The following is a 24,997-nucleotide window of genomic DNA, read 5'->3' as shown; positions in this document are numbered from 1 at the left end:
AAAACCAAGCAGTGACGCCAGAAACAGGGAGAGCGAGGGAGGAATAGAATGGGGGGAGTTGAGGTCTCTCTCTCTCTCTCGCTCTCTCTCTCTCTCTCCTCTACATACCATCATAAGCACTCGTCCTCCCTTCTTTATTCAGGGTTAAGATCAAGGAGGAGGGATTGCAATCATGTTCCTTTTATCGCCGGCGCACGCGCACCAATGGAAGGCGCGCAGGGAAAGGCGCGACCGTATACGCATAAATCTGTGCGCACACCCCATTATATAGTATTATATGCACACGTGAATGCATATAGACAGTAGACACACATTGCATACATACACACACACGTCATACAATCTCTATATGAATCTCTCTCATGTTGCTCACTCTGGCATACATTAACCCATTTTGGGCGGGAACCCCTTTTGGTGTTTTAAACATTATGTTATAATTTAGCTATTGAAAAATAGCAGATCTACAAGCTCATAGTGCGCCACCGAGTGGCGCGCTATGAGCTTGTAGGTCTGCTATTTTTGAAAATTATGAAAATATTTATTTCAGAAAACTGAAGGATTTTGAAGACATTTTTTTTAAATTTCGACGTCAGGTCAAAATGGCTTAAAGGCTCCGATCTGACTTGATCAGATGTGTCTTATAGTTTTCATCTCCCATTTCCTATCTGGCCGTTCCGTTAATGTGATGCAGCAGTGACAGCAGATTAAACCCAGGCTTGTTACAACTAGATAGAGGTCTCTCTAGTCATTTGTCCATAATGGAATACAGAGTAATTGGACAGCGTTTTGCAGAATAACATGACGGATGCCTGGAATACGCACGGCCAAAAACACCATCACCAACACCGCAGCATTCTTGCTTGCAGTGACTAAAAAAAGACTAAGATTTTGATATTTAGTTGACTAACACTAGACTAAGACTAAACTAAAACTATAATCCGAATTTGCTGTCAAAATGACCACTGCTTGCTTTGTCGCTCATTTTTTAAATGTCACACGGTCTGATTTGCCGTTGGATAAGAAAAATGTGCTGTATATATGGACAACACTTGACGTCATGTCTTCTCACTCATTATGTTTATTTATCGTGGATTTGGACAAAGTTGGCGTCCGGGGGTGAGTTAGGGAGTGGTACCTGGCGAAGACGGGGCTAAGAATGTGATAATGAGCAGCACTGGACGGCAGATTTATTGACCTCATTTCAAACTGGCTTGCTGTTGTGTGAATTCAATCTCGTAAACAAAATACGCACAGCCAAAACCATGCCGGCCGTGGGAATGGCCTTGCAATATTCAAAAAAGTGTGTGAAAATTCCCTTTAGTCAAGGCCAATTGTCTTTATAATCACGAGAGAGGACTAGAGATATGGACAGCAACAATGTCTGCTATCATCTGAGAACCGGGTAGACTTAACATATGACCGTGCGTGTGCGTGTGCCAGTCTGTCTGTAATAATAATAATAATAATAATATGTTTTTTTATCTATAATACACTTTTAGGGCTGTCACGATTTGACATTTTTACCTGACGATTAATTGTCACTCAAATAACAATTTGCGCTTAACATTTTAATTGTTTTTCTGTGGTTGAACATTATTGAAACATTATGAATTTTTTAAAAAGCATTTCTGTCTGGCTTTTAGCCTTCGTCGACACAAGTAATTGTTTGATGCTGTGAAATATGAGCGACATCATTTCAAATCATTTATCAGGGTTCCCACGGTCATGAAAGTCCTGGAAATATTTTAAAATTAGAAGGAAAAAAAAGTGCATATTTGGCGTTGGAAAGGTTTGGAATGAAAAGGTTTGGAATGAGTCAAATCTTTAGGAATTTATTTTGAATATTTGAGCAGATCTACAAGCTTGTGGATCTGCTACTTTTTATGCTTTTGTGTGACACTGTAGCATGATATGAAGTAGTAGGGTGTTCATTTACTACAAAACACAAAAAGGGTTGATAGCACACTGATCTGAGTCTCATTATTGCATCATATGATTGCTAAAGGCCTAGCAATGGGATAAAGTTGTGTGGGAACCCTGATTTATTTGCCATGCAGCATCATGCTCCCTGTGTGTGGACCTTTAGGGCCCTCTTTTCGTCTTTGCCTTTTTTTGCCTATTTTGAAAAACACATTCAAATTGTTGTCATGACCCAGTAGGGCTATCCAACGTTGAAGGTGCCACTACCTACTGGCGAAATGTGGAATTGCAGCACTCTCATGGAGGTGGACGGACGTTCATGACGTCACGTGCGTAAGCCCGGACCTCAAATTTGAGGTTGTGCTTCAAAACGCCACTAAGCAACTTCCATTGAAATGAATAGCGGGGGCGGGGCTAGCGCTCCGGTTCGGTCTCTATCCTTTCATTACTCTATGGTCATGACCCATGTTGTTGTGCATTAGCCCGTCTGACACCTTGATCGAGTTGAGACTAAAGAGCAACTGCAGTTACTGCACATATGCAGCCAATACACAACGACTACTGTGCAGTAAAATGGAAACGGTGCTAGACCATGGCATGCACCAGCACCGGCCGGGGGAAATAGATAGATAGATAGAAACATGTATATAGACAGACAGACACACTGGCGAAAATAGGGCCCATAGTCTCTAACTTTGACCTATTTACAACCAGCAAACTGTATCTCAGATGACTTAGTGCCACAAATAGCTGTGTTATAGCCAGGCCTAGAGGAACATTACAGCTACACTGGTGTTCAGGTAATTTAGGTATCATAATAAATATTGTAACACGGAAGAAAAAATGCAATTCACACAATTTGGCGGTGAATGTTTTTATTTCGCACTGCACACATGATTCATGCCATGGTATCGAAATGGAAAATTATAATTGAATGGAAAAGAAGTATGTGCATTTGGTATGTGCAATTGCAGCGTAATTATTATATACCTGCCTGTGTGCGCGTGCACGCGCGTGTGTGTGAGATAGACATACTGCGAAAATACCTATGTGTGTGGTTGCAATGCAGAACCGTGTGTGTGCGTATGTGAGTGTATAGACTGCTTCAAATGCTGTCAATATATCTAGAGGCGAAGGCCTTGCTGGCTGTACAGAGTTTAGGGGAGGGTGAGATAGATAGCAACAGATTCAATAAGTAGTTGATTCAGCTTCCCCCCCTCCCTCCCTCTCTCTCTCTCTCTTGCTCTCCCCCCCCCATCTGCAGAGAGCTTAGGACGGTGGGAAAGTTCAAATCTGCTGCTATTTTCTATCTTTTATCAGCCAGGCTTATCGGCTGGCTCTCTCGTCTGCATGCCTGGCTTCAATAGTCCAGGGTCCCGGGCAGGCGCTGGAGCTGTATGGTAACCGCACTCCCTCCCTCCCTCCCTCACTCTGCTGGTTCTACTCTCTCTCCCCAGTTCTCTTTTACTTTTGTGCCTCTCTTTCATTTCGCCCCCTGACCTCAAAATTAAAAAGAAATCTTCTAAATCCTCCAGTTTTCTGAAATAAATATTTTCACGATTTTTCAAAAATAGCAGACCTACAAGCTCATAGCGCGCCACTCGGTGGCGCGCTATGAGCTTGTAGATCTGCTATTTTTCAATAGCTAAAGTATAACATAATGTTTAAAACACCAAAAGGGGTTCCCGCCCCAAAATGGGTTAAAACCTGCTCGTGAAAAAGAGCAGTTGACTCCGGTGCCCTGTACGTGTACGTATACACTTGGATTTCGAGAGCCGGTGGTTCCCAAACTTTTGAAGCCCGTGGACCCCAAAATAGGAATGTGATGTCTCCCCGTCGGGACCCAAACTATACGTGAAAATAACAGAACTATACAAGCCTCACTTTGAGCTTGTATATCAGCAATTGATATACTTGAACATTTGTTTCCTAATTTATGCAATGTCTTAGATTTTTCATTTATTTATTCATTAAATTACTTTAGCTTTTTTTAGGGAATGCTTTGAAGTAATAATAATAATACTTAAAAACAAAATGTAGGAAACCAAATAATCCTGACCCACTGGTTGGGAAACATTGTTCTATCTATTCTAGACAACCCCCCCCCCCCCCCCCCCCCCCTCCACACACACACACACACACACACACACACACACACACACACACACACACACACACACACACACACACGGACACGGACACGGACACACATGGACACGGACACACATTCACTTTTACTTTTACAATCGTAAAGGCTGCGTTTCTATTAGTATTTGAACATTTAACTCCCCGTGTTCTCTGTATAATGTATGGTGAAGGGAGTGAGGCGTCCTTGAGCAAAAAAACATCTATCTCTCACACGGCCAGTGTCTGAAGTGTTGCCAGAGCAGAAACGGTTGTGAAACAGAATGCCAGAGGAAAGGCTTCACGCAGGCATGTCACAGGACGCCTCCCTCCACACACACACACACACGCAGGACCCCTCCACACACACACACACACACACACACACACACACACACACGCGCGCACACACACGCGCACACACACCAAGGAGTTTGGATGGAAATGCCAGGCTGCATGCAAACGGATGGGCCAAATTACACTGATGCCCGCTCGGTCAAAAGATCACATGAAATGGTACGAAGATGTGGACTGAAGCGTAGATGGTGAAGTGGGTCTGTGGCAGTGAAACAAGCACGTACCGCAACCCGCGATAAGCTCTGACCGACCTCTTGGTTTGCACTTGGAGAGTTTGGGACAGAGACAGACCGACCGACCGACCGACCGACCGAATGATAGATTAGTCGCATATGGTTGCAGGGAAAAAACCCAATTTCCGATTAGATTCAGTGTTTTATCACAATATCACAATCGTGTGGATTTGTTGAGATTGAGACATCATTGTTCCTGAAATACCCGAAGTAGGCTATTGTTTCCATTTGGCTTGTTCTGCATTTGTATGTGTACAGTGGGTCTGTAATATTGAATAAAATGTAGGCACATACTGTAGTGAGACTACTGCAAATATACTCTGTCAGAGTTGCACATTCACATATGTGTAAGTGGATGAGAGCTTCTGCTAAATACCTAAGTTGTAAATTATACATTGTGTGTGCGTACGTACTGTACGTGTGTGTTCATTTCTATACCTTAATTCATACTTCTGCTTCGTTCGCCAAACATAGTTTGGTCTAAATGGTCTGTTACTCCTTTTTCCTTTCTCTTCTTTTCTTTTTTACCTTGTCGGTGGTACTGTTAAGTAACTTAAAAAATAACCATAAAAACCAACATGAAATAGAATTGTGGTAATACCGTGGATCGTGATACTGCTTCAGAATTATCGTGATACTGTATTTTTTCCCATATCGCCCACCCCGTGTGTGTGTGTGCGTGTGCGTGTGCGTGTGCGTGTGTGTGTGTGCGTGTGCGCGTGCACAGGTTTTCTTGCACATGTACTGTAGTGTACAATTACAATTTAGGCATTTAGGCAGACACTCTTAATCCAGAGTGACTGCTGTGTGTGAAAGCATACAATATGCATACAATACTGTATGCACTTGAGGCTACACATGCTACACAGCATAGCTCCCTCTGTGAGACACAGCAGCATGGCTCACTTGAGGCTACACATGCTACACAGCATAGCTCCCTCTGTGAGACACAGCAGCATGGCTCACTTGAGGCTACACATGCTACACAGCATAGCTCCCTCTGTGAGACACAGCAGCATGGCTCACTTGAGGCTACACATGCTACACAGCATAGCTCCCTCTGTGAGACACAGCAGCATGGCTCACTATCTGGTCTCGGGGGAAAAAAACACGGCGTTCCAACTTCCGACATGGAAAGCAAGCAGCGCCGTCCGTCCGTGCTGCTAAGATTTATTTGGGTCCGTTCGGGGGGCTGTTGAATAGCCCATTCTGGACGGGAACACATTTTGGTGTTTTAACTATAAGCATTGTGTTATACTTGAGCTATTGAAAAATAGCAGATCTACAAGCTCATAGCGCGCCACCGAGTGGCGCGCTACGAGCTTGTAGGTCTGCTATTTTTGAAAAACCGTAAAAATGTGGCACAAATCTTTGAATATATATTCTTTCAGAGCAAACTTTTTTTTTCCCGACGTCAGGCCTAAGGCCTCACTCACACCTTCGCAACAGACTGATGTATGCTTGTTGTATACAACGGGTGTGATACATCTTTTCCCAATGCATTTCCAATGGGAGTCACATGGTTTGACACAACATTTGTGTTGTATGAGGGGGAGGGGGGCAGTCGAAACACAGCCGAAAGCCATACAACAGCTTGTAGTCCAAAATGTGGACTACAAACCATGTGACTTCCATTGGAAATGCATTGGGGCGGCCATGACACTCACAACATTCATACAACAAGCATGCATCAATGTTTTAAAGGTCTGAGTGAGGCCTAAATGGGATAGTCCTCCTGAGAGGTGCTGGACTATCAGATAGACCCCGCTGTTCAGAGGCTGCTGATCCGCTCCTCCCAGGCTAGTTTTTCTCTCCGGGGGGGGGGGGGAGGAGGGGGCATGAAGGATACCCCTGCACCAGACCATCCATCACCATGGCCATGCATTGTGGGGGTGGTGTTACGGTGTACGGGGGTATCCATGACGCTGCATGGGGGCCTGTATCACTATCTGACACGTCATCGCTCCAGCCCAGCACCTGACCTTCTGTATAGCTGTGGTGGAAAGTAATCGAGTATATTTACTACAAGTACTGTACTTAGTTAAGTGTATGATTTTGAGATACTTATATCATCAGTGGTTCTCAATCTATTTGTCAAGGAAGGACCCCAAAAATTATATGTAATTAGTCGCCGACCCCCCCGTGTGAATATACCTGTATGTTGTTCCATGTGGACCTCCCAGAAGCAAATATTTGAGTTAAAAATGTTCGCTCTGAAAGAATATATATTCAAAGATTTGCGCCGCGTTTTCATGATTTAAAAAAAAAATAGCAGGTCTACAAGCACTGAGTGCCGCACTACGAGCTTGTATATCTATCTATTTTTCAACGGCTAAAGTATAACATAATGCTTAAAACACCAAAAGAGGTTCCCGTCCAGAATGGGTTAAAATACTTCTACTGCACTGCATCTCAGATCCATATATTGTACTTTTACTTCACCAAAAAAATTTAGTTATACTTTAGTTAACTTTGTAATTTGATTATTATTACAGAACATACACACCACATTCAGCCGTATACATTTCGGCCATTTGAAAAATGAGATTTTTTAACATTTTGAAAACTTGAAATGGGACATTCTGAATCTGCACAATGAGTACTTTTACTTTTGTACTTTTTCTCGAGTACATTGTGAATTTCGGACTTTTACTTGTAACAGGGTATTTCTACATTGCAGTATTTTAAGTAAAAAAGGTGAGTACCACCACTGCTTCTTCTTATAGGCCGCAATATCTAGGAGGAGAGAAGAATTGTTGTTACTCGCCATGCTGTCACTGTCAGGTCTAGAAAGCATTCTCTCTCTCTCTCTCCATCTCTCTCTCTCTCTCTCTCTCAGTGGTTCCCAAAGTGGGGTCCGGGGACCCCCAGGGGTCCTTGAGGGAGTCCCAGGGGGGTCCCCAGCTAAATGATAGTTTGGATCTAAATGGACCCTTATGCGTCTGTAACTCTGAGAGTGTACACACTCTCTGAGTTCAATTAACATTGATTTTACAATATAAATTGGGGTCTCGGAGATAGAAATGCCATTAAATCCGTAGCCTATTGCATGTCAAACTGAGGGTCCTTGAAATTATAATGGTTGAGAATCACTGCTAGCACCGTACAAATGTTCTCTTATGGGGGACCCTGGCATGTCGTTTCAAATGGGGGTCCGCGGGCTAATTAGTGTCAATTTGGGGGTCCTTGACGTGAAAAAGTTTGGGAACCACTGCTCTGTCCTCTACACATGTCTCTGCATCTCTTTAATAATGTCCTCTCTACACATGTCTGCATCTATTAGTGTGTCCTCTCTACACATGTCTGCATCTATTAGTGTGTCCTCTCTTACACATGTCTCTGCATCTATTAGTGTGTCCTCTCTTACACATGTCTCTGCATCTATTAGTGTGTCCTCTCTACACATGTCTCTGCATCTATTAGTGTGTCCTCTCTTACACATGTCTCTGCATCTATTAGTGTGTCCTCTCTTACACATGTCTGCATCTATTAGTGTGTCCTCTCTACACATGTCTCTGCATCTATTAGTGTGTCCTCTCTACACATGTCTCTGCATCTATTAGTGTGTCCTCTCTTACACATGTCTGCATCTATTAGTGTGTCCTCTCTACACATGTCTCTGCATCTATTAGTGTGTCCTCTCTACACATGTCTCTGCATCTATTAGTGTGTCCTCTCTTACACATGTCTCTGCATCTATTAGTTTGTCCTCTCTTACACATGTCTCTGCATCTCTTTGTGCGTCCTCTCTTACGCATGTCTCCATCTCTTTGTGTCTGTCCTTATACACGTCTCCATCTCTTTGTGTGTCCTCTCTTACACATGTCTCTGCATCTTTGTGTCTGTCCTTACACATGTCTCTGCATCTCTGTATCTGTCCTCTCTTACACATGTCTCTGCATCTCTTTGTGTGTCCTCTCTACACATGTCTCTGCATCTATTAGTGTCCTCTCTATACATGTCTCTGCATCTCTTTGTGTCTGTCCTCTCTTACACATGTCTCCATCTCTCTGTGTGTCCTCTCTACACATGTCTCTCCATCATCTCTTTGTGTCTGTCCTCTCTACACATGTCTCCATCTCTCTGTGTGTCCTCTCTACACATGTCTCCATCTCTTTGTGTGTCCTCTCTACACATGTCTCCATCTCTTTGTGTGTCCTCTCTACACATGTCTCCATCTCTTTGTGTGTCCTCTCTACACATGTCTCCATCTCTTTGTGTGTCCTCTCTACACATGTCTCCATCTCTTTGTGTGTCCTCTCTACACATGTCTCCATCTCTTTGTGTGTCCTCTCTACACATGTCTCCATCTCTTTGTGTGTCCTCTCTACACATGTCTCCATCTCTTTGTGTGTCCTTACACATGTCTCCATCTCTTTGTGTGTCCTCTCTACACATGTCTCCATCTCTTTGTGTGTCCTTACACATGTCTCCATCTCTTTGTGTGTCCTCTCTACACATGTCTCCATCTCTTTGTGTGTCCTTACACATGTCTCCATCTCTTTGTGTGTCCTTACACATGTCTCCATCTCTTTGTGTGTCCTTACACATGTCTCCATCTCTTTGTGTGTCCTCTCTACACATGTCTCCATCTCTTTGTGTGTCCTTACACATGTCTCCATCTCTTTGTGTGTCCTTACACATGTCTCCATCTCTTTGTGTGTCCTTACACATGTCTCCATCTCTTTGTGTGTCCTTACACATGTCTCCATCTCTTTGTGTGTCCTTACACATGTCTCCATCTCTTTGTGTGTCCTCTCTACACATGTCTCCATCTCTTTGTGTGTCCTCTCTACACATGTCTCCATCTCTTTGTGTGTCCTCTCTACACATGTCTCTGCATCTCGTTCTTTTCTTTCTTTCTCTCTCAAGGTTCAGCGTGTGTCCCGACCCATAGTGTCTCCTCAAGACCTTTATCAGGGAGACAGCTCTGCTCATTAAGGAGTTAATTTTCTCCCTCCTATCTCTGATTAGTATAGTCAACCTAAAGCACTGTGAATTCTTTAAAATTTCTTCCTTGTGTTATCAAAAAAAGGAGAAAAAAGGGAATGGGGGATATTTAATCGTTTAAGTACTCTTCCTGGGGAACTAGATTTCTCTCTCTCCCTCCCTCTATCTCCCTCTCTCTCTCTCTCTCTCTCTCTCTCTCTCTCTCTCTCTCTCTCTCACCCACTCTCTCTCCTTTTCCCTCTTTTTTCCCCTTTTGCTCTTCCCAGCAATGTAAAGAAATCCTGCTGAAGCTGGCCCAGCTCAGTAATTCAGTTTTTAAAGCACGGAGGGATGGGGGCGAGGGGGGCGAGGGGGGGTTGGGGGTAGAGAGAGAGAGAGAGAGAGAGAGAGAGAGAGGGAGAGAGAGAGAGGGAAGAAAAAAAAACGACTTGATGAAATTCCACTATCAGCTCCGAACCAATATGCAAAATATCTCGCTGGAAATCAAATAGCTATTATGTTTTCATTTCCACGTCGGCGTATTTGCTTAATGAAGAGGAGACAGATCAGACCGGCAGAGAGAGTCTGCAGGAGCCGATAACCGCCAACGGCTCCCAGCTATCCTCGCAGAGTGACGCTCCCAGTCACACTGCTTTTTCACAGAAAGAGAGAGGAGGGAGGGAGGGAGGGAGGGGATAGATGGATGGAGTTAAAGAGGGAATGAGAGAGAGAGAGACAGAGAGAGAGAGAGGAAGGCAAGAAGCCAGTGATAGAGTAAGGAAAGAGAGGGATATCGGAATGGACAGAGGGGAATAAAGATTGTGGGGGGGGGGTGCAAGACACAGGGGTGCTGCTAAGGAGGGGCAGAATGGAGAGATAATGATGGAGAGAGAGAGAGAGAGAGGGTGAGGGGAAAAGAGAGCAAAGGAGAGATGGCAGAGAGAAATGAGGGAGGGATGATGTTTTTTTTTTCTTGTTTTTTTTTTTCCGTTGAAAAGATGTTGGGGAGAAAAGGAGAGGGAGACTCATGTCTGGTGGAGAAAGTGATGTTTCTGGAAATGTTCCCAGGAGCAGAGAACATGGGTCATCATGGCGTATTGTCGCCTTCACACCGGCCCCGATGTCTGATGTCTGGGTGTCCTGCTGTCATAATATCCAGCCGGTGGATTTGGGGTGCGGGCCACCCCGTTGAAAACGCGTCCATGCCCCCCCTGCATGTTCATGAATATCATTGGCATATTGTCATATCGTAATCGCTCATTATCATAAATATTCTAATCGCCCTTTTCGTTACGATTTCGCTGATGGCTCTCTGACAGACACTTTCTCTGCCGAGGAGGAGTTCTTCTCTTCCGGGTGTTTGGCGGGCTGGAACATTCTTATCCGTCCCCTTCCATCTGCATATTTATTTCTGCTCTAGCTTTTCCGTCTGTGTCGAGCCGTGCTGTTTCTCTTCCAGGCATGGCTGTGGTGGCCTGTTGGAATTAAGATGCTCCTGTGTGTTCCAAAAGCGTTCCTTGGGCATTCCGAGTTGTTCTAGAATGCCAATGTTGTATGTGTGAAGCCGTATTTATACTTTGTTGCGCGCCAGAGTCAAAAATAGACGATCCACAAGCTCATCTATCTATATAAAAGTCTCTGTCTGCAGTGATGTAAATAGGTTTTCAATGTAATGAGTCCCGGGATGCAGGGATGGTCTTTTAGATGAGTCCCTGCAGGGACATTTTATGAGTCCCACTTCAACGACGTTAGGAGTCATATTTTTTACAAATTGCAGCATTTAACTCCCATTTCATTTGATATGGTCATAATGTGGTTATATTAATGTAGAAAACAGAAGAAGAAATGATTATTATAACTAAAGCTAGAAAAATAAATTAGAATAAAAACAGTACAGTAGTGCATCCCGTGGATGCAGAGGTCGTCGTTTGATTGCGTCCCTTAACTATAAACTGCGTTTTATCTCTGGTCTGTGTGTGTGTGTGTGTGTGTGTGTGTGTGTGTGTGTGTGTGTGTGTGTGTGTGTGTGTGTGTGTGTGTGTGTGTGTGTGTGTGTGTGTGTGTGTGTGTGTGTGTGTGTGTGTGTGTGTGTGTGTGTGTGTGTGTGTGTGTGTGTGAGTGTAATCCACGTACTGTAACTCGAGAACCGGCCCCACTGGCTTCAAATTCGACACGCGCGTTCCACACCACAGCAGGGGGTGCAGTGCCCGGTGTCGAGTCGGTCGGACCCTGCGTGGTTGACCAGAACCGCCCCAAAAAGGCCTCTGCTCTGGACCGGGCCCCTGCCCTGCAGCGTCCATATATGGAGCTGACCTCACAACACTCCACCACGGGCACCGCTGTAGAGGCCCCACGGGTACCGTAAATTCTCCATTCATTGTCAATGGGAATTTAATCTTTGTGTAGGACAAAAATACAGATTCGCCCGTCCACATATAATTTCTCCATTCATTGTCAATGGGAATTTAATCTTTGTGTAGGACAAAAATACAGATTCGCCCGTCCACATATAATTTCTCCATTCATTGTCAATGGGAATTTAATCTTTGTGTAGGACAAAAATACAGATTCGCCGTCCACATATAATTTCTCCATTCATTGTCAATGGGAATTTAGTGTTTGTGTAAGACGAAAATCGACACTAATAGCTGAATATAGGAGGGGCTAGCGCCCCTAAAAAAAAGTAGAATAAATTAAGCATAACTGAGATTATGCTTAATTATCACAGTGAGATATCGTCACGGCAGCTATAGCTATAGATGTCCCTTGGCAGCTATAGCTATAGATGTCCCTTGGCAGCTATAGCTAGATGTCCCTTGGCAGCTATAGCTAGATGTCCCTGCTAGATGTCCCTTGGCAGCTATAGCTAGATGTCCCTGCTAGATGTCCCTTGGCAGCTATAGCTAGATGTCCCTTGGCAGCTATAGCTAGATGTCCCTTGGCAGCTATAGCTAGATGTCCCTTGGCAGCTATAGCTAGATGTCCCTTGGCAGCTATAGCTAGATGTTCCTTGGCAGCTATAGCTAGATGTCCCTTGGCAGCTATAGCTAGATGTCCCTTGGCAGCTATAGCTAGATGTCCCTTGGCAGCTATAGCTAGATGTCCCTTGGCAGCTATAGCTAGATGTCCCTTGGCAGCTATAGCTATAGATGTCCCTTGGCAGCTATAGCTAGATGTCCCTTGGCAGCTATAGCTAGATGTCCCTTGGCAGCTATAGCTATAGATGTCCCTTGGCAGCTATAGCTATAGATGTCCCTTGGCAGCTATAGCTATAGATGTCCCTTGGCAGCTATAGCTATAGATGTCCCTTGGCAGCTATAGCTATAGATGTCCCTTGGCAGCTATAGCTAGATGTCCCTTGGCAGCTATAGCTAGATGTCCCTTGGCAGCTATAGCTAGATGTCCCTTGGCAGCTATAGCTAGATGTTCCTTGGCAGCTATAGCTAGATGTCCCTTGGCAGCTATAGCTAGATGTCCCTTGGCAGCTATAGCTAGATGTCCCTTGGCAGCTATAGCTAGATGTCCCTTGGCAGCTATAGCTAGATGTCCCTTGGCAGCTATAGCTATAGATGTCCCTTGGCAGCTATAGCTATAGATGTCCCTTGGCAGCTATAGCTAGATGTCCCTTGGCAGCTATAGCTAGATGTCCCTTGGCAGCTATAGCTAGATGTCCCTTGGCAGCTATAGCTAGATGTCCCTTGGCAGCTATAGCTATAGATGTCCCTTGGCAGCTATAGCTAGATGTCCCTTGGCAGCTATAGCTAGATGTCCCTTGGCAGCTATAGCTAGATGTCCCTTGGCAGCTATAGCTAGATGTTCCTTGGCAGCTATAGCTAGATGTCCCTTGGCAGCTATAGCTAGATGTCCCTTGGCAGCTATAGCTAGATGTCCCTTGGCAGCTATAGCTAGATGTCCCTTGGCAGCTATAGCTATAGATGTCCCTTGGCAGCTATAGCTAGATGTCCCTTGGCAGCTATAGCTAGATGTCCCTTGGCAGCTATAGCTAGATGTCCCTTGGCAGCTATAGCTAGATGTCCCTTGGCAGCTATAGCTAGATGTCCCTTGGCAGCTATAGCTAGATGTCCCTTGGCAGCTATAGCTAGATGTCCCTTGGCAGCTATAGCTATAGATGTCCCTTGGCAGCTATAGCTAGATGTCCCTTGGCAGCTATAGCTATAGATGTCCATTGGCAGCTATAGCTAGATGTCCCTGCTAGATGTCCCTTGGCAGCTATAGCTAGATGTCCCTTGGCAGCTATAGCTATAGATGTCCCTTGGCAGCTATAGATGTCCCTTGGCAGCTATAGCTAGATGTCCCTTGGCAGCTATAGCTATAGATGTCCCTTGGCAGCTATAGCTAGATGTCCCTTGGCAGCTATAGCTAGATGTCCCTTGGCAGCTATAGCTAGATGTCCCTTGGCAGCTATAGCTAGATGTCCCTTGGCAGCTATAGCTAGATGTCCCTTGGCAGCTATAGCTATAGATGTCCCTTGGCAGCTATAGCTAGATGTCCCTTGGCAGCTATAGCTAGATGTCCCTTGGCAGCTATAGCTAGATGTCCCTTGGCAGCTATAGCTAGATGTCCCTTGCCAGCTATAGCTAGATGTCCCTTGCCAGCTATAGCTAGATGTCCCTTGGCAGCTATAGCTATAGATGTCCCTTCAAAATGATGTTTGTCCAGTCATTAGCTCACTCCTGGCCTGGCTTTGCAGTCTGATCATGTCAGCATGGTGAAACATGTCATATTGCTGCAGGATGTTTCATTTTGGCAGAGCAAGTCTTAAATGTTACTTTACACTGTGTGTGTGTGTCTCCACTCTACGTTTATGGATCGTCAGAATCTAGTACTTGGAAATCTAGTCATTGGAAGTCATTATACCACTCACACTTTGAAGACCCAAACCCCAAAAACGATTATGCAGTATTATAATAATCACACTTGTGTGAAGTGAGGGGCACCCACTGTATATCGGCCACATGTCTTCCGTCGTCATTTAGTGCCCTAAACAAACATTAAAGTCCATAGACTTGGCTGGCAAAGGATTTACATCTTAACTGCCCTACACAAACATTGAAGTTCATATTGGCTGGCAAAGGATTTACATCATAACTGCCCTACACAAACATTGAAGTTCATAGACTTGGCTGGCAAAGGATTTACATCATAACTGCCCTACACAAACATTGAAGTTCATATTGGCTGGCAAAGGATTTACATAAGTGCTCTAAAGTCTAAACAAACATTAACACAATCAGCGCCGGGATTTCTTTCAAAATAGCAGCTTGGGGTGCAATTCCGTTCCGTACAAAAACCGGGAGAAATAATGTTGCTCGCTTACCTCGCTATGATTACGATAAAGTCGCTGGATAATCCCTCGTGTTCATATTTTAAAGTCAGAAATGAAGAGCTTAGTATATCCATCTGGTCAAAACCACAGAGAGCTCCTTAGATTAGGAGATACGAGCCTTTCTTTCTGAGCGGTAAACGGTGAACGGCAGCGCACATGCGCCAACAGCAAGGAGTATGGTGCAGAAGGAGAGGCCAACCCCCCAAAAAAGAAAAAAAAACTGAATATTTTTCTCTTGTTTGATATCAATGAAAATGCATTAGGACAAAAGCTCCTCAAAAATGGAATCCTGTGGATCTCTCCACATGGAAATGGCACGGTTCCAATGTGGATCTGAGACTTCATGTGGTCGGCCTGTGATGTTGTCTGTGACAAATCCATGACGTATGATTTGATTCCCAATTCCCATTGAGTTTTCCATTACAAGATTAAAGTTTTAATATTTTCGAAAAGTATTAAAACACACGTGAAATGAGTTGAGGTACTGTCTGTGCAGGCTAACGAGTGTTTGCGAGATTAGCTCTATTCTGGACACACAGACCGCCCCTCTTATAGACGGCTATAGTCCACAGACACGTTGTTAAAATGAGCGATGCTCACATGCTGCTCATTCTGGAGACTGGCTGCTCCTGAACACCATGAGGCTGATTTATAGTGAGTCACGTCGTACTCCCCATTTTGGTGCAAGTGTCTGACGTCACCTTTCCTCTTCTTGGGTTTGTCAAACAGGTTCATGTGGCATTTCTGGTCCATCATCATCTGTATGCATTGGGTGTGAATATGTGTGTGTGGTGTGGTGGTGCAATCAATAAGTCCTACAGGGATTTCAGATCAGCCCAAAATAAATCTATAATTTAGTCAGTGAGCCGTAGAATTTGTTAGGTGCACCGATCTTAACGGTTTAACTGCTCCTGGCGGAGCGTTCCGTCATAAGGAATCCAACTAGCAACTGCTTCTGGCGTAATGTTCCGTCTGATAAGCTTTATTATTGATATCAAACCAGATCGCTGATTTCTTTTTTCTAATAGCGATCCTAGACCGGATTGAGCAACCGCGCTGCCGTCCACCTCCCTTTATACAGGCAAACTAAAAAGCTGAATAACTCGAAATCCACGGAGGTCTCCATGGTTTGGATAAAATGCGCGATGTTCGGAGGTCTTTGCTGATTATCCGGTGGTTTAGATGGAAACATTGGCGCTTTCTAGAGCAAGGATGGCTTCATTTTAGCTCGCTAGCATTGACGCTATTCATTTAGCATTAAAGATGGACGCTCCAGACAGGACGTCAGTCCAGCGTGTGCTGCATTGAAATAGGCTCGGCAGTCTGTGGTTGGCTCTGCATCAAGCAGTAGGCAGTATATGGGTTAAAGTATGTTTACGCAGATGCTAGTTTTTTTTTAATGTTTGCCTTTTATTATCCTGATTATTTTGGAGCACTTCATTGTTATAGCCCGGTAAACCATCCCAAATTCACATTTAATGCAGACCGCTCTGGCCCCACGCGCTGTGTGGGCGTTTTGCAGAAGCCAATATATTTGTGCGTGCGTGCGTCACACACTGCACGTGTGTATAAACTGTATATATATATATATTTTTATATCTTCCAACAGTGGAAGCTGAACCGTGTTAAGTGCCCCCCATGTCAAGTGACACAAAGTTGAAAAAGTACTCAATCATCGGCGGTTCTTTTCTCTTTGCTCTGAATAATAAGTGGCTCCTCTCCAGTGCGTGACTCCGTGTCAGGTAGCTTCGTTACTCCTTCAAGAGCGTATACCAAAGAGCCTCTCCTCTCCTCTCTGTCCCCCATCTCTTTATTTGCTCTGTCTAAATATACCCCTTTTAAGGATTTTCTTTCTCTCTCAAGTCTGATTGTTGTCTGATAGAAGTGTGCTTCTTTTTTTTCCTTTCTCTCTCCTCTCTCCTTTTTCTTTTTTTAGTAACGCGTTATTAGCATGAGAGCGGAGCAGCTTGCGTGTGTTTAATCAGTCATGTTGAGCATGCAGGTTTGATGTGTTGTCTCCGTGTCTAATCAGCACGCTGCTTAGTGCAGGTTTGATGTGGACGGAGAGAGTTAATAAAACAGTATCTCTCTGTGGTGCCTTCATCAGCTCTGACACTTTGTTCTGCCTCTCCTCTCCTCTCCTCTCCCCTCCCCTCCCCCTCCCCTCCCCTCCCCTCCCCTCCCCTCCCCTCCTCTCCTCTCCCCTCCCCTCCCCTCCCCTCCCCTCCCCTCCTCTCCTCCTCTCCTCTCCTCTCCTCTCCTCTCCTCTCCTCTCCTCTCCTCTCCTCCTCCCCTCCCCTCCCCTCCCCTCTCCTCTCCTCTCCTCTCCTCTCCTCTCCTCTCCCCTCTCCTCTCCTCTCCTATCCTCTCCCCTCCCCTCCCCTCCCCTCCCCTCCCCTCCTTCAGTTTCACCACTAACTACATCATCCTTCTCCTCTTGTTGTTTTCCTTCCTTTTTGTCTCTTCTCAAGGTGTATGGCTTTTTTTAGTGGCACTTTCATTGATGGCAGATATCTGCTACCTTTTCATATTTTCATATAACTTTGAAGGACTGAACGTGAAGCCTCGTGAGCTGTCTGTCAGGCAGAAATGCATATCTCCATATTGTTTTAAGTTTTTTTTGTAAATCAATGCCCTACTTCAGCATACAAGAGAGTCGCACAAGAGCGTGTTTTGAGCTTGCATCTGTAGTTCGGCTGTTGTCTTTGTTTTATTTTTATTTATTTTTAAATAAACTAAAAAGAGAACTGTTAAAATACTGGAAATACAAGGTATCCACCGACAGCGACTACAGCACCTTTCCAAAAAATTAGAATATCATGGAAAAGTTGGTTTATTTACATAATTCCATTCAAAAAGTTGAACTTGGCTCTGGCGGCTGCCGTAGCACCTTGGCTGGTAATCCAGTCTGGCAGTGTGCCGCGGGTTCGACTCCCGATCCCTACGGCCTTTACTGCGTGTCACTCCCCCGTCTCTCTCTCCCCATTTCCTGTCGGCCTACTGTATACCTATCCCTCTATAAAAAATAAAAATAAAGGCGAAAGCCGCAAAAAATATATCTTAGTTTAACTTTCATATAGATTATAGATTCAGTGCACACAACGTAAATTATTTCAAGTATTTATGTGTTTATCTTTACACAATTTTGGCTTCCAGCTCATAAAACCCACTAAAACAGAATTTCAAAAAATTAGAATACTGTGAAGAAATCACCATTTACTGTTTTAATCTGAATGCCTCATAACGAAATTAGGATCACATCAAATCAATCAAAATATGGTACTTTCAGAACAGAAATGTCAATCTTCAATACTTGGTTGGGAATCCCTTTGCCTTCATCACTGCCTCGATACGCCGTGGCATTGAGCCAATCAGCCTGTGGCATTGCCCAGGGGGTTATGGAATCCCAGTAAAGTGTGCATTTCGTGTGGGAATCAAGGTCCAAGGGTTTGGAGGAAGACGGGTGAGGAACAGAATCTGAGCCACTTGAGGTCCAGTGTGACATAGTATCCACAGTCGGTCATGATTTGGGGTGCAATGTCCAGCGCAGGTGTTGGTAAACACAAATCCAAGGTCACCGCAACAGTATACCAGAATGTTTTAGAGGACTTCATGATTCCTTCTGCTGAGGATCTGTATGGAGATGCAGATTTCATCTTCCAGCAGCACCTGGCCCCCTGCCCATAGCCTGGCTAATAAGCCAGACCGAATCAGCCGTTGGCAAAAGAAAATTGCCTGCCGGCGGATTACGGTCTGGAGAGGCTCAATTGTACGCCCAGAGAACTGGTGTGGCCAATCGGGACACAGTATGCAATATGGGCGGGCTTTGGTACAGTGACGTTCAATGCTTGAGACCTTTGACTGACAGTAGCTCTGACCAATTGCGTCAAAGAGAAAATGTTTGAACCCACCCCCCGGGAAACAAGATCCATACACAGCATCTCCAGACTCAAATACCACACGACAGTGTGATTTGAGTCTGGCTTATTAGCCAGGCTACCCTGCCCATACCGCCAGAAGCACCACAACCTGGTTTGATGCTCATGCCATCACAGTGCTTGACTGCAGGCCAGCCAACTCGCCGGACCTAAACCCCATTGAGAATCTATGGGGTATTGTCAAGAGGAAAATGAGCGGCACCAGACCCAAAAACAAAAGAAGCGCTGATAGCAAGCATCAAGGAAACCTGGGCTTCCATAACTCCCGGGCAATGCCAAAGGCTGATTGCCTCAATGCCACGGCGTATCGAGGCAGTGATGAAGGGATTGAAGATTGACATTTCTGTACCTTATTTTGATTGATTTGATGTGATCCTAATTTCTTAATGTGGCATTCAGATTAAAACCTTCATGCGCATTCATTCACAGTATTCAATTTTTATTTATTTCTGTTTTAGTGGGTTTTATGAGCTGGAAGCCAAAATTGTGTAAGATAAACAAATGGATACTTTAAATCATTTACGTTTTATATGCACGCGTGCGTAAATGCACGCGCACACACACACACACACGCACACATACACAAACTATGTAGGTGCAGGAAAAGGTCTTGTTTGATTCACACCGTCAGAGCACTTGATGTGTGCCTCACAAGACATACATAAATGTAGGCTGCGTCTTCAATTATTTCCTCCCATCTTTTGAATTAGTTCAGTCCAGTTTTCTCATGGATATCACACGGAGAGAGAGGGAGCCCATGGTACAATTAATCTGCTGGTAACTTTTAAAAGGGTAAATGAAGTAGAATGTGCTGTTAGTTATCACACATAGCCCCTCGCCGCTATCCTTTCTGTCAACTATCCTGGAAAGAGACAGAGAGAGAGAGAGAAGGCAGCCACAGACTATTTCTCCTTGGATAAAAGAGAGAGGCTGGAGGAGCCGGAACTGTTTCCGCACCATTTGATGTCTCTGAAAGCAGTGATGCAGCGATTGATTCATTAAACCAGAACAGTAATGATGAGCAGAGAAATCATAATTCAAACTTACATTTTAACCCATTTAGGCCTGACGTCGAAATAAAAAAAAAGTCTTCTGAAAGAATATATATTCAAAGATTTGTGCCGCATTTTTACGATTTAAAAAAAATAGCAGACCTACAAGCTCGTAGCGCGCCACTCGGTGGCGCGCTATGAGCTTGTAGATCTGCTATTTTCTAATAGCTAAAGTATAACATAATGCTTAGTTAAAACACCAAAAGGGGTTCCCGCCCAGAATGGGTTAAACACGAAATATAATTGGAATTTTATACAGAGAAGTCCCCTTTGTACAATTATGATTAAAGGAAAATTAATTGTATGAAAATGTCCTCGCAGATACTGAAAATTAGATCTAGCAATGCTCAGGCGACACAGACCTAATTCTAAAAATATTGTGTTACTGGATCGATCTTTTTTTTCTCCCCTTCTGTACTTTTTGTATTATTAAGGTCCAAATCTAGCTATGTTAATTTTATCTGAAATTAGAGTGAACCATGCAGGCGTGGAAGTTGAAATTAGCCTAAAGATGTTTCATTTACAAAGAGAGAAACACTTTGTCAGCCAGCGATTGTTTCCAAGCATTATCTCTGCCTGCTTTTAATTGCTTTGGAAGTGAAATTAACAGAATTAGAAAAATTGCCTCTCCCATTTTCGAACAAGGTTCTTTATTCACGGGTATTGTTGTGTGCTTTGTATAGATTATAGACGTCTTTGTTCTAAGCATTGTAAATATATACGCCCCTAGTCACGGCTTTAGCACCGCAACAATCCCTCCCTATTCATCAAACTCCTAATGGAATTTAATTTACAACCTGTCTGGGTTGAGGGAGAAAGGCGTAAAAAAAAAAAAATCAAAAAAATTCCTTGTTTAGTCCCCAGTGTTAATTTCACGTTGATTTAGTTGTTTAGAAATAAATGATATGTCCTTCCCAGTACCCTCCTCGACCTTCCGGTGGGTTCTCATTATGTGTGTGGGTTGTTTTCTCTGGTGGCGATCTGTGGCACATTAACCCATTTTGACCTGAGATCAGATTCTAAAAATGTCTTCTACATCCTGACAGTTTTCTGAAAAAGCTATGTTTCTATGTCAGTCGTTCTTCAATTTTTCAAAAATAGCAGACCTACAAGCTCGTAGCGCGCCACTCGGTGGCGCGCTATGAGCTTGTAGATCTGATATTTTTCAATAGCTAAAGCATAACATAATGCTAATATCAAAAGGGGTTCCCGCCCAAAATTGGTTAACCATTACTGTCTCACTCTTAGTTGGCCCTAATCCTCTTAAAAATGAAATAGTTACCCTGATTGAATAAGTCCATCACTGTATCCCCATGGGAGTCGGCTCTATGTCTCCAGAATGAACCGTGTCATCCAATGCAAATGAACATAATGGATTCAGGATTTTGTAATTATGGAGGTTTCATATGGCAGGCGTGACTCTGAAATACAACTGTATTGAGATAAGGGAGGGGAAAAACAATAAAAAACTGTCCTTCTTGGTACATGTATTCATATTGTCTTTAACCATACAACGGTTCAGGTTATTTGAGTTTATAATTTATTTGATTTTAATTATTATTGTCGGGTTTAATTATAATATTGTCAGGACTGAAGCACTGGACAGTTTTCTTTTCTTTTATTACCAATTTTACTTAAAGGCTAATTATGCGTTTGTCTTGTAATTTTAACCAGTTTTTAAAAAGTCATTAACTCGCTCTAGGATTTAAAAAATTATGTTATCTTCAAACGGGCTAAAATAGATCAAAAGTACTGTATAATTACTGTGGTCAGTGGGGATTATAAAACTGTAATTGATACGTATCAGCCCTGAGATAATCACTCCTTTAACTACAATTTTAGGTATATTGTAATTTGCCTGTCAAGTTCCCCCTTGGCTTTTGCTATTAATCTTCCAGATTATACCATTCAGCGTACCAAATTGTTGAGACCATGTTTGAATGAGTCATATAGAGGAACAGTAATTTATCACTCGTGTTTATGATATTTTTCTCCCCCTATAATAAGTGGCTTGTTGAACATTTTTCAATATATTTATTAGTTTTTTTCTGTGGCCATTTACGGCATTTACAGCCAAGGCTCTGGGGAGGACTATTACATTTGAATCCTGTTTTCTTCCAGGAACCCTAAAGCATTATTTTGTGATATTGTTGATCCCTGTCAAAGAGAGTCATTCATTAGCAATTAGGGATTTATTTCTCTTTGAATTGGCAACGATGCAGTAACACACACATACACACACACATACACAAACACACACACATATACTTGTAGATTTCGTAGTCTGAAAACCCACCTTTTCAGACTCCATCATGGCCCATAGCACTTACCCTACCCCCTTAGACAGCACTTTTTAGACTTAGATAGCATTTGAAACAGACTTATAGCATGTAATGTAGACAGCACAATAATTGCAATCTATGTAGTCATAGCACTTCATAGTATATATGTACAGCATAGTATAGTATATATGTATAGTTTATATGTATAGTGTCATTATATAGATATGTTCTAGTTACGTTTAGTTTACGCATGTTTCTTGATAAATGCTTTTTATATATGTGATGTATTCCCATGCTTTTTTGTTCTTGCTTAATGTAAATCGCTCTGGATTAAGAGCGTCTGCTAAATGCCTAAATTGTAAATTGTAGATGTGTGGCTACATATTATTACTGTCTTTCAGAATTATGGGCCAATTTGACCCATTAACAACCCAGACCTTTCACGTGAAGCTGCGATAAACAGGCAACATTACATTTCGCTGATGTAAATAAGTCGCAGGCGGCTAACGTTCATCCCGTGTTCCTCCTTCCTTTCTTCCTGAAGGTTCCATCGGGGATCTAGACGGCGGTGAAGAAAACACCGCTGATGACATAAGCCTATCGGGAGAGGAGGGCGGAGCCTCGGATCCAGAGGACTCGGCGGAATGCGACAGCTCCAGCCCGCCGTCGTTCACACCTCTGTACAACGAAGGTGAGGTGGAAGCAGCTGTGTGTCGATAAGTATACTCGTCAATCGAAAGCCAATCGGTTGACTGCCATTGACGAGTATACTCCTCATGTAAGGGTTTTTCTTGATTAACCCATTATGGGCGGGAACCCCTTTTGGTGTTAGCATTACGTTATGCTTTAGCTATTGAAAAATAGCAGATCTACAAGATCATACGAGCTTGTAGGTCTGCTATTTTTGAAAAATCGAAGAACGACTGACATAGAAACATAGCTTTTTCAGAAAACTGTCAGGATGTGGAAGACATTTTTAGAATCTGATCTCAGGTCAAAATGGTTTAAGTTAGACCGCGCTCTTCGTCAACATGTGAATGTCTCCAGGTTTCCAGGCGACGGCTAAAACGTGAAATGTCCTCAATGTAAACAGATTTACTAAAATTCTCTCTACTGACGATCTCTCTCGCTCTCTTTATACGTTTTCAATTGAGTGCGAGCCAAATTGTCCTAGCCTGGTTAATAAACCAGACCGAATCAGCCGTTGGCAAATTTTTTTTTGCCTGCCAGCGGATTAGGGTCTGGCGAGGCTCAGTAGCACGCCTCTTTCCTACAACCGAGAACAGGTCGGGCCAATCGGGACACGGTATGCAATATGGGCGGGCTTTGGTACAGTGACGTTCAATGCTTGAGACCTTTGACTGACAGTAGCTCTGACCAATTGCGTCGAAGAGAAAATGTTTGAACCCGCCCCCCGGGAAATGAAATCCAAGTGGAGCCAGCCCAGACTAATATACCGCGACAGTGTCGTGTGATATTAGTCTGGCTTATTAGCCAGGCTAAAATTGTCCCACATCTCACGTGTCCCCCTCAGTGCCCATTCCGACTTGTCTTTTCCTCCTAAGAGGAGAGAATTAAGCCCTGGGTTTAACCCTGCCCCTAAGGCCACAACAAGTCTTTGTTGTACAATGTCTTGGCAGGTGTGTTTATTTAAACGAAACCCTTCCGGCAAACATTTCATCCCTGGAAAATGTCAGTTCTCTGGAAGTACACAAGGATCATGTGAAACTCACCATAAGGTCAGCATAAGAGGCCAAGTTAGCAGTTTACAAAACTGTACCGGGAAGGGTTTGCTCAGTAGAAACAATTGTGCCAAACCATGGCCGGCTGATATCCAGCGTTTGGGTTCTGTAGCCTGATGAGGCAGTTTCATGTTCCAAGTGAGAGTGAAAGTTACATTCCAAAATTCAATCTACCGGTATCCATACAAGGTATACAATTCTGGCATTTAGCATATTCTCTTAACCCATTTTGACCTGAGATCAGATTCTAAAAATGTCTTCTACATCCTGACAGTTTTCTGAAAAAGCTATGTTTCTATGTCAGTCGTTGTGGTTATGGTCATGGAGTAGTACCATGGAAACAAAGATATGCTACAACAGTAATTTAGGTCATCAAGTAAATTACACTAGCCCTATATTTTCGTCCATGCTTTTAAACCCCTTATCCCTAAACTCATTTGCCTTTTTTTTTTTTTTTTTTAAAACACTTTTGAATAGTTCAACTAGCCTACAAGCTCACATCGACACGTTGTGAGCTTGTAGATTGGCTATTTTAACTATTCAAAAATGTTAATAATTCAAAATAGTAAAAAAGGCAAAGATGTTTAGGGATAAGCTTAGCATGATCGAAACTAGAGCCCCCAGTATCTAAACTACATCATTGAGTCGTTGACGAAAAGCCAGTGCGGGTGTAAAGACGCATGGCTTCCATGCTAGTAGGCTATATATTAACACAGATTACACTGTAGTCTAAAATCTATAAATAGTTATATGTTTATATGGTTTAAGATTAAAATTCAAATTGAAATCTTTCCAGTACTACCTTGAATTGGATGCTATTGTCTGTGGGGGAATTATATTTGCGTATTAGCGCTGCTGAGAATGTGTGTGGCGGGTTGTATAAACCTGATGAATTGTGTATTGTGACTTATTGGATATTTGCATCGAATGACGAGCATTCATCATCATTAATGACAGTTAAGATAATCCTGATTAGCCTATTGCAAGATCTATTTGCTGATTTCCTGTTTCCTGGAATTCTCTCCTTAAATTGTCACCCATCAACAGACAAGACCAAGATTGATGTCGTTACT

The 24,997-nt window shown here is 43.4% G+C and overlaps 1 protein-coding gene across 1 annotated transcript in view; it reads left to right on the top strand.

The window, feature by feature from the left end:
* The window catches only part of zfpm1 (zinc finger protein, FOG family member 1), a gene marked incomplete at its 3' end in the record, with an annotated part of 88,821 nt that overhangs the window by 11,616 nt on the left and 52,208 nt on the right, over positions 1–24,997 (top strand). Inside the window, exon 2 of the mRNA XM_079502376.1 lies at positions 22,727–22,873. Coding sequence (XP_079358502.1) covers positions 22,727–22,873 — 147 coding nt within the window. The remainder of the gene's footprint in view (positions 1–22,726; positions 22,874–24,997) is intronic.

The sequence above is a fragment of the Electrona antarctica genome (genome assembly GCF_951216825.1).
Source record: "Electrona antarctica genome assembly, chromosome: 5".
Classification (NCBI taxonomy): Eukaryota; Metazoa; Chordata; class Actinopteri; order Myctophiformes; family Myctophidae; genus Electrona; species Electrona antarctica.
This window is presented reverse-complemented; position numbering and strand designations above follow the sequence as displayed.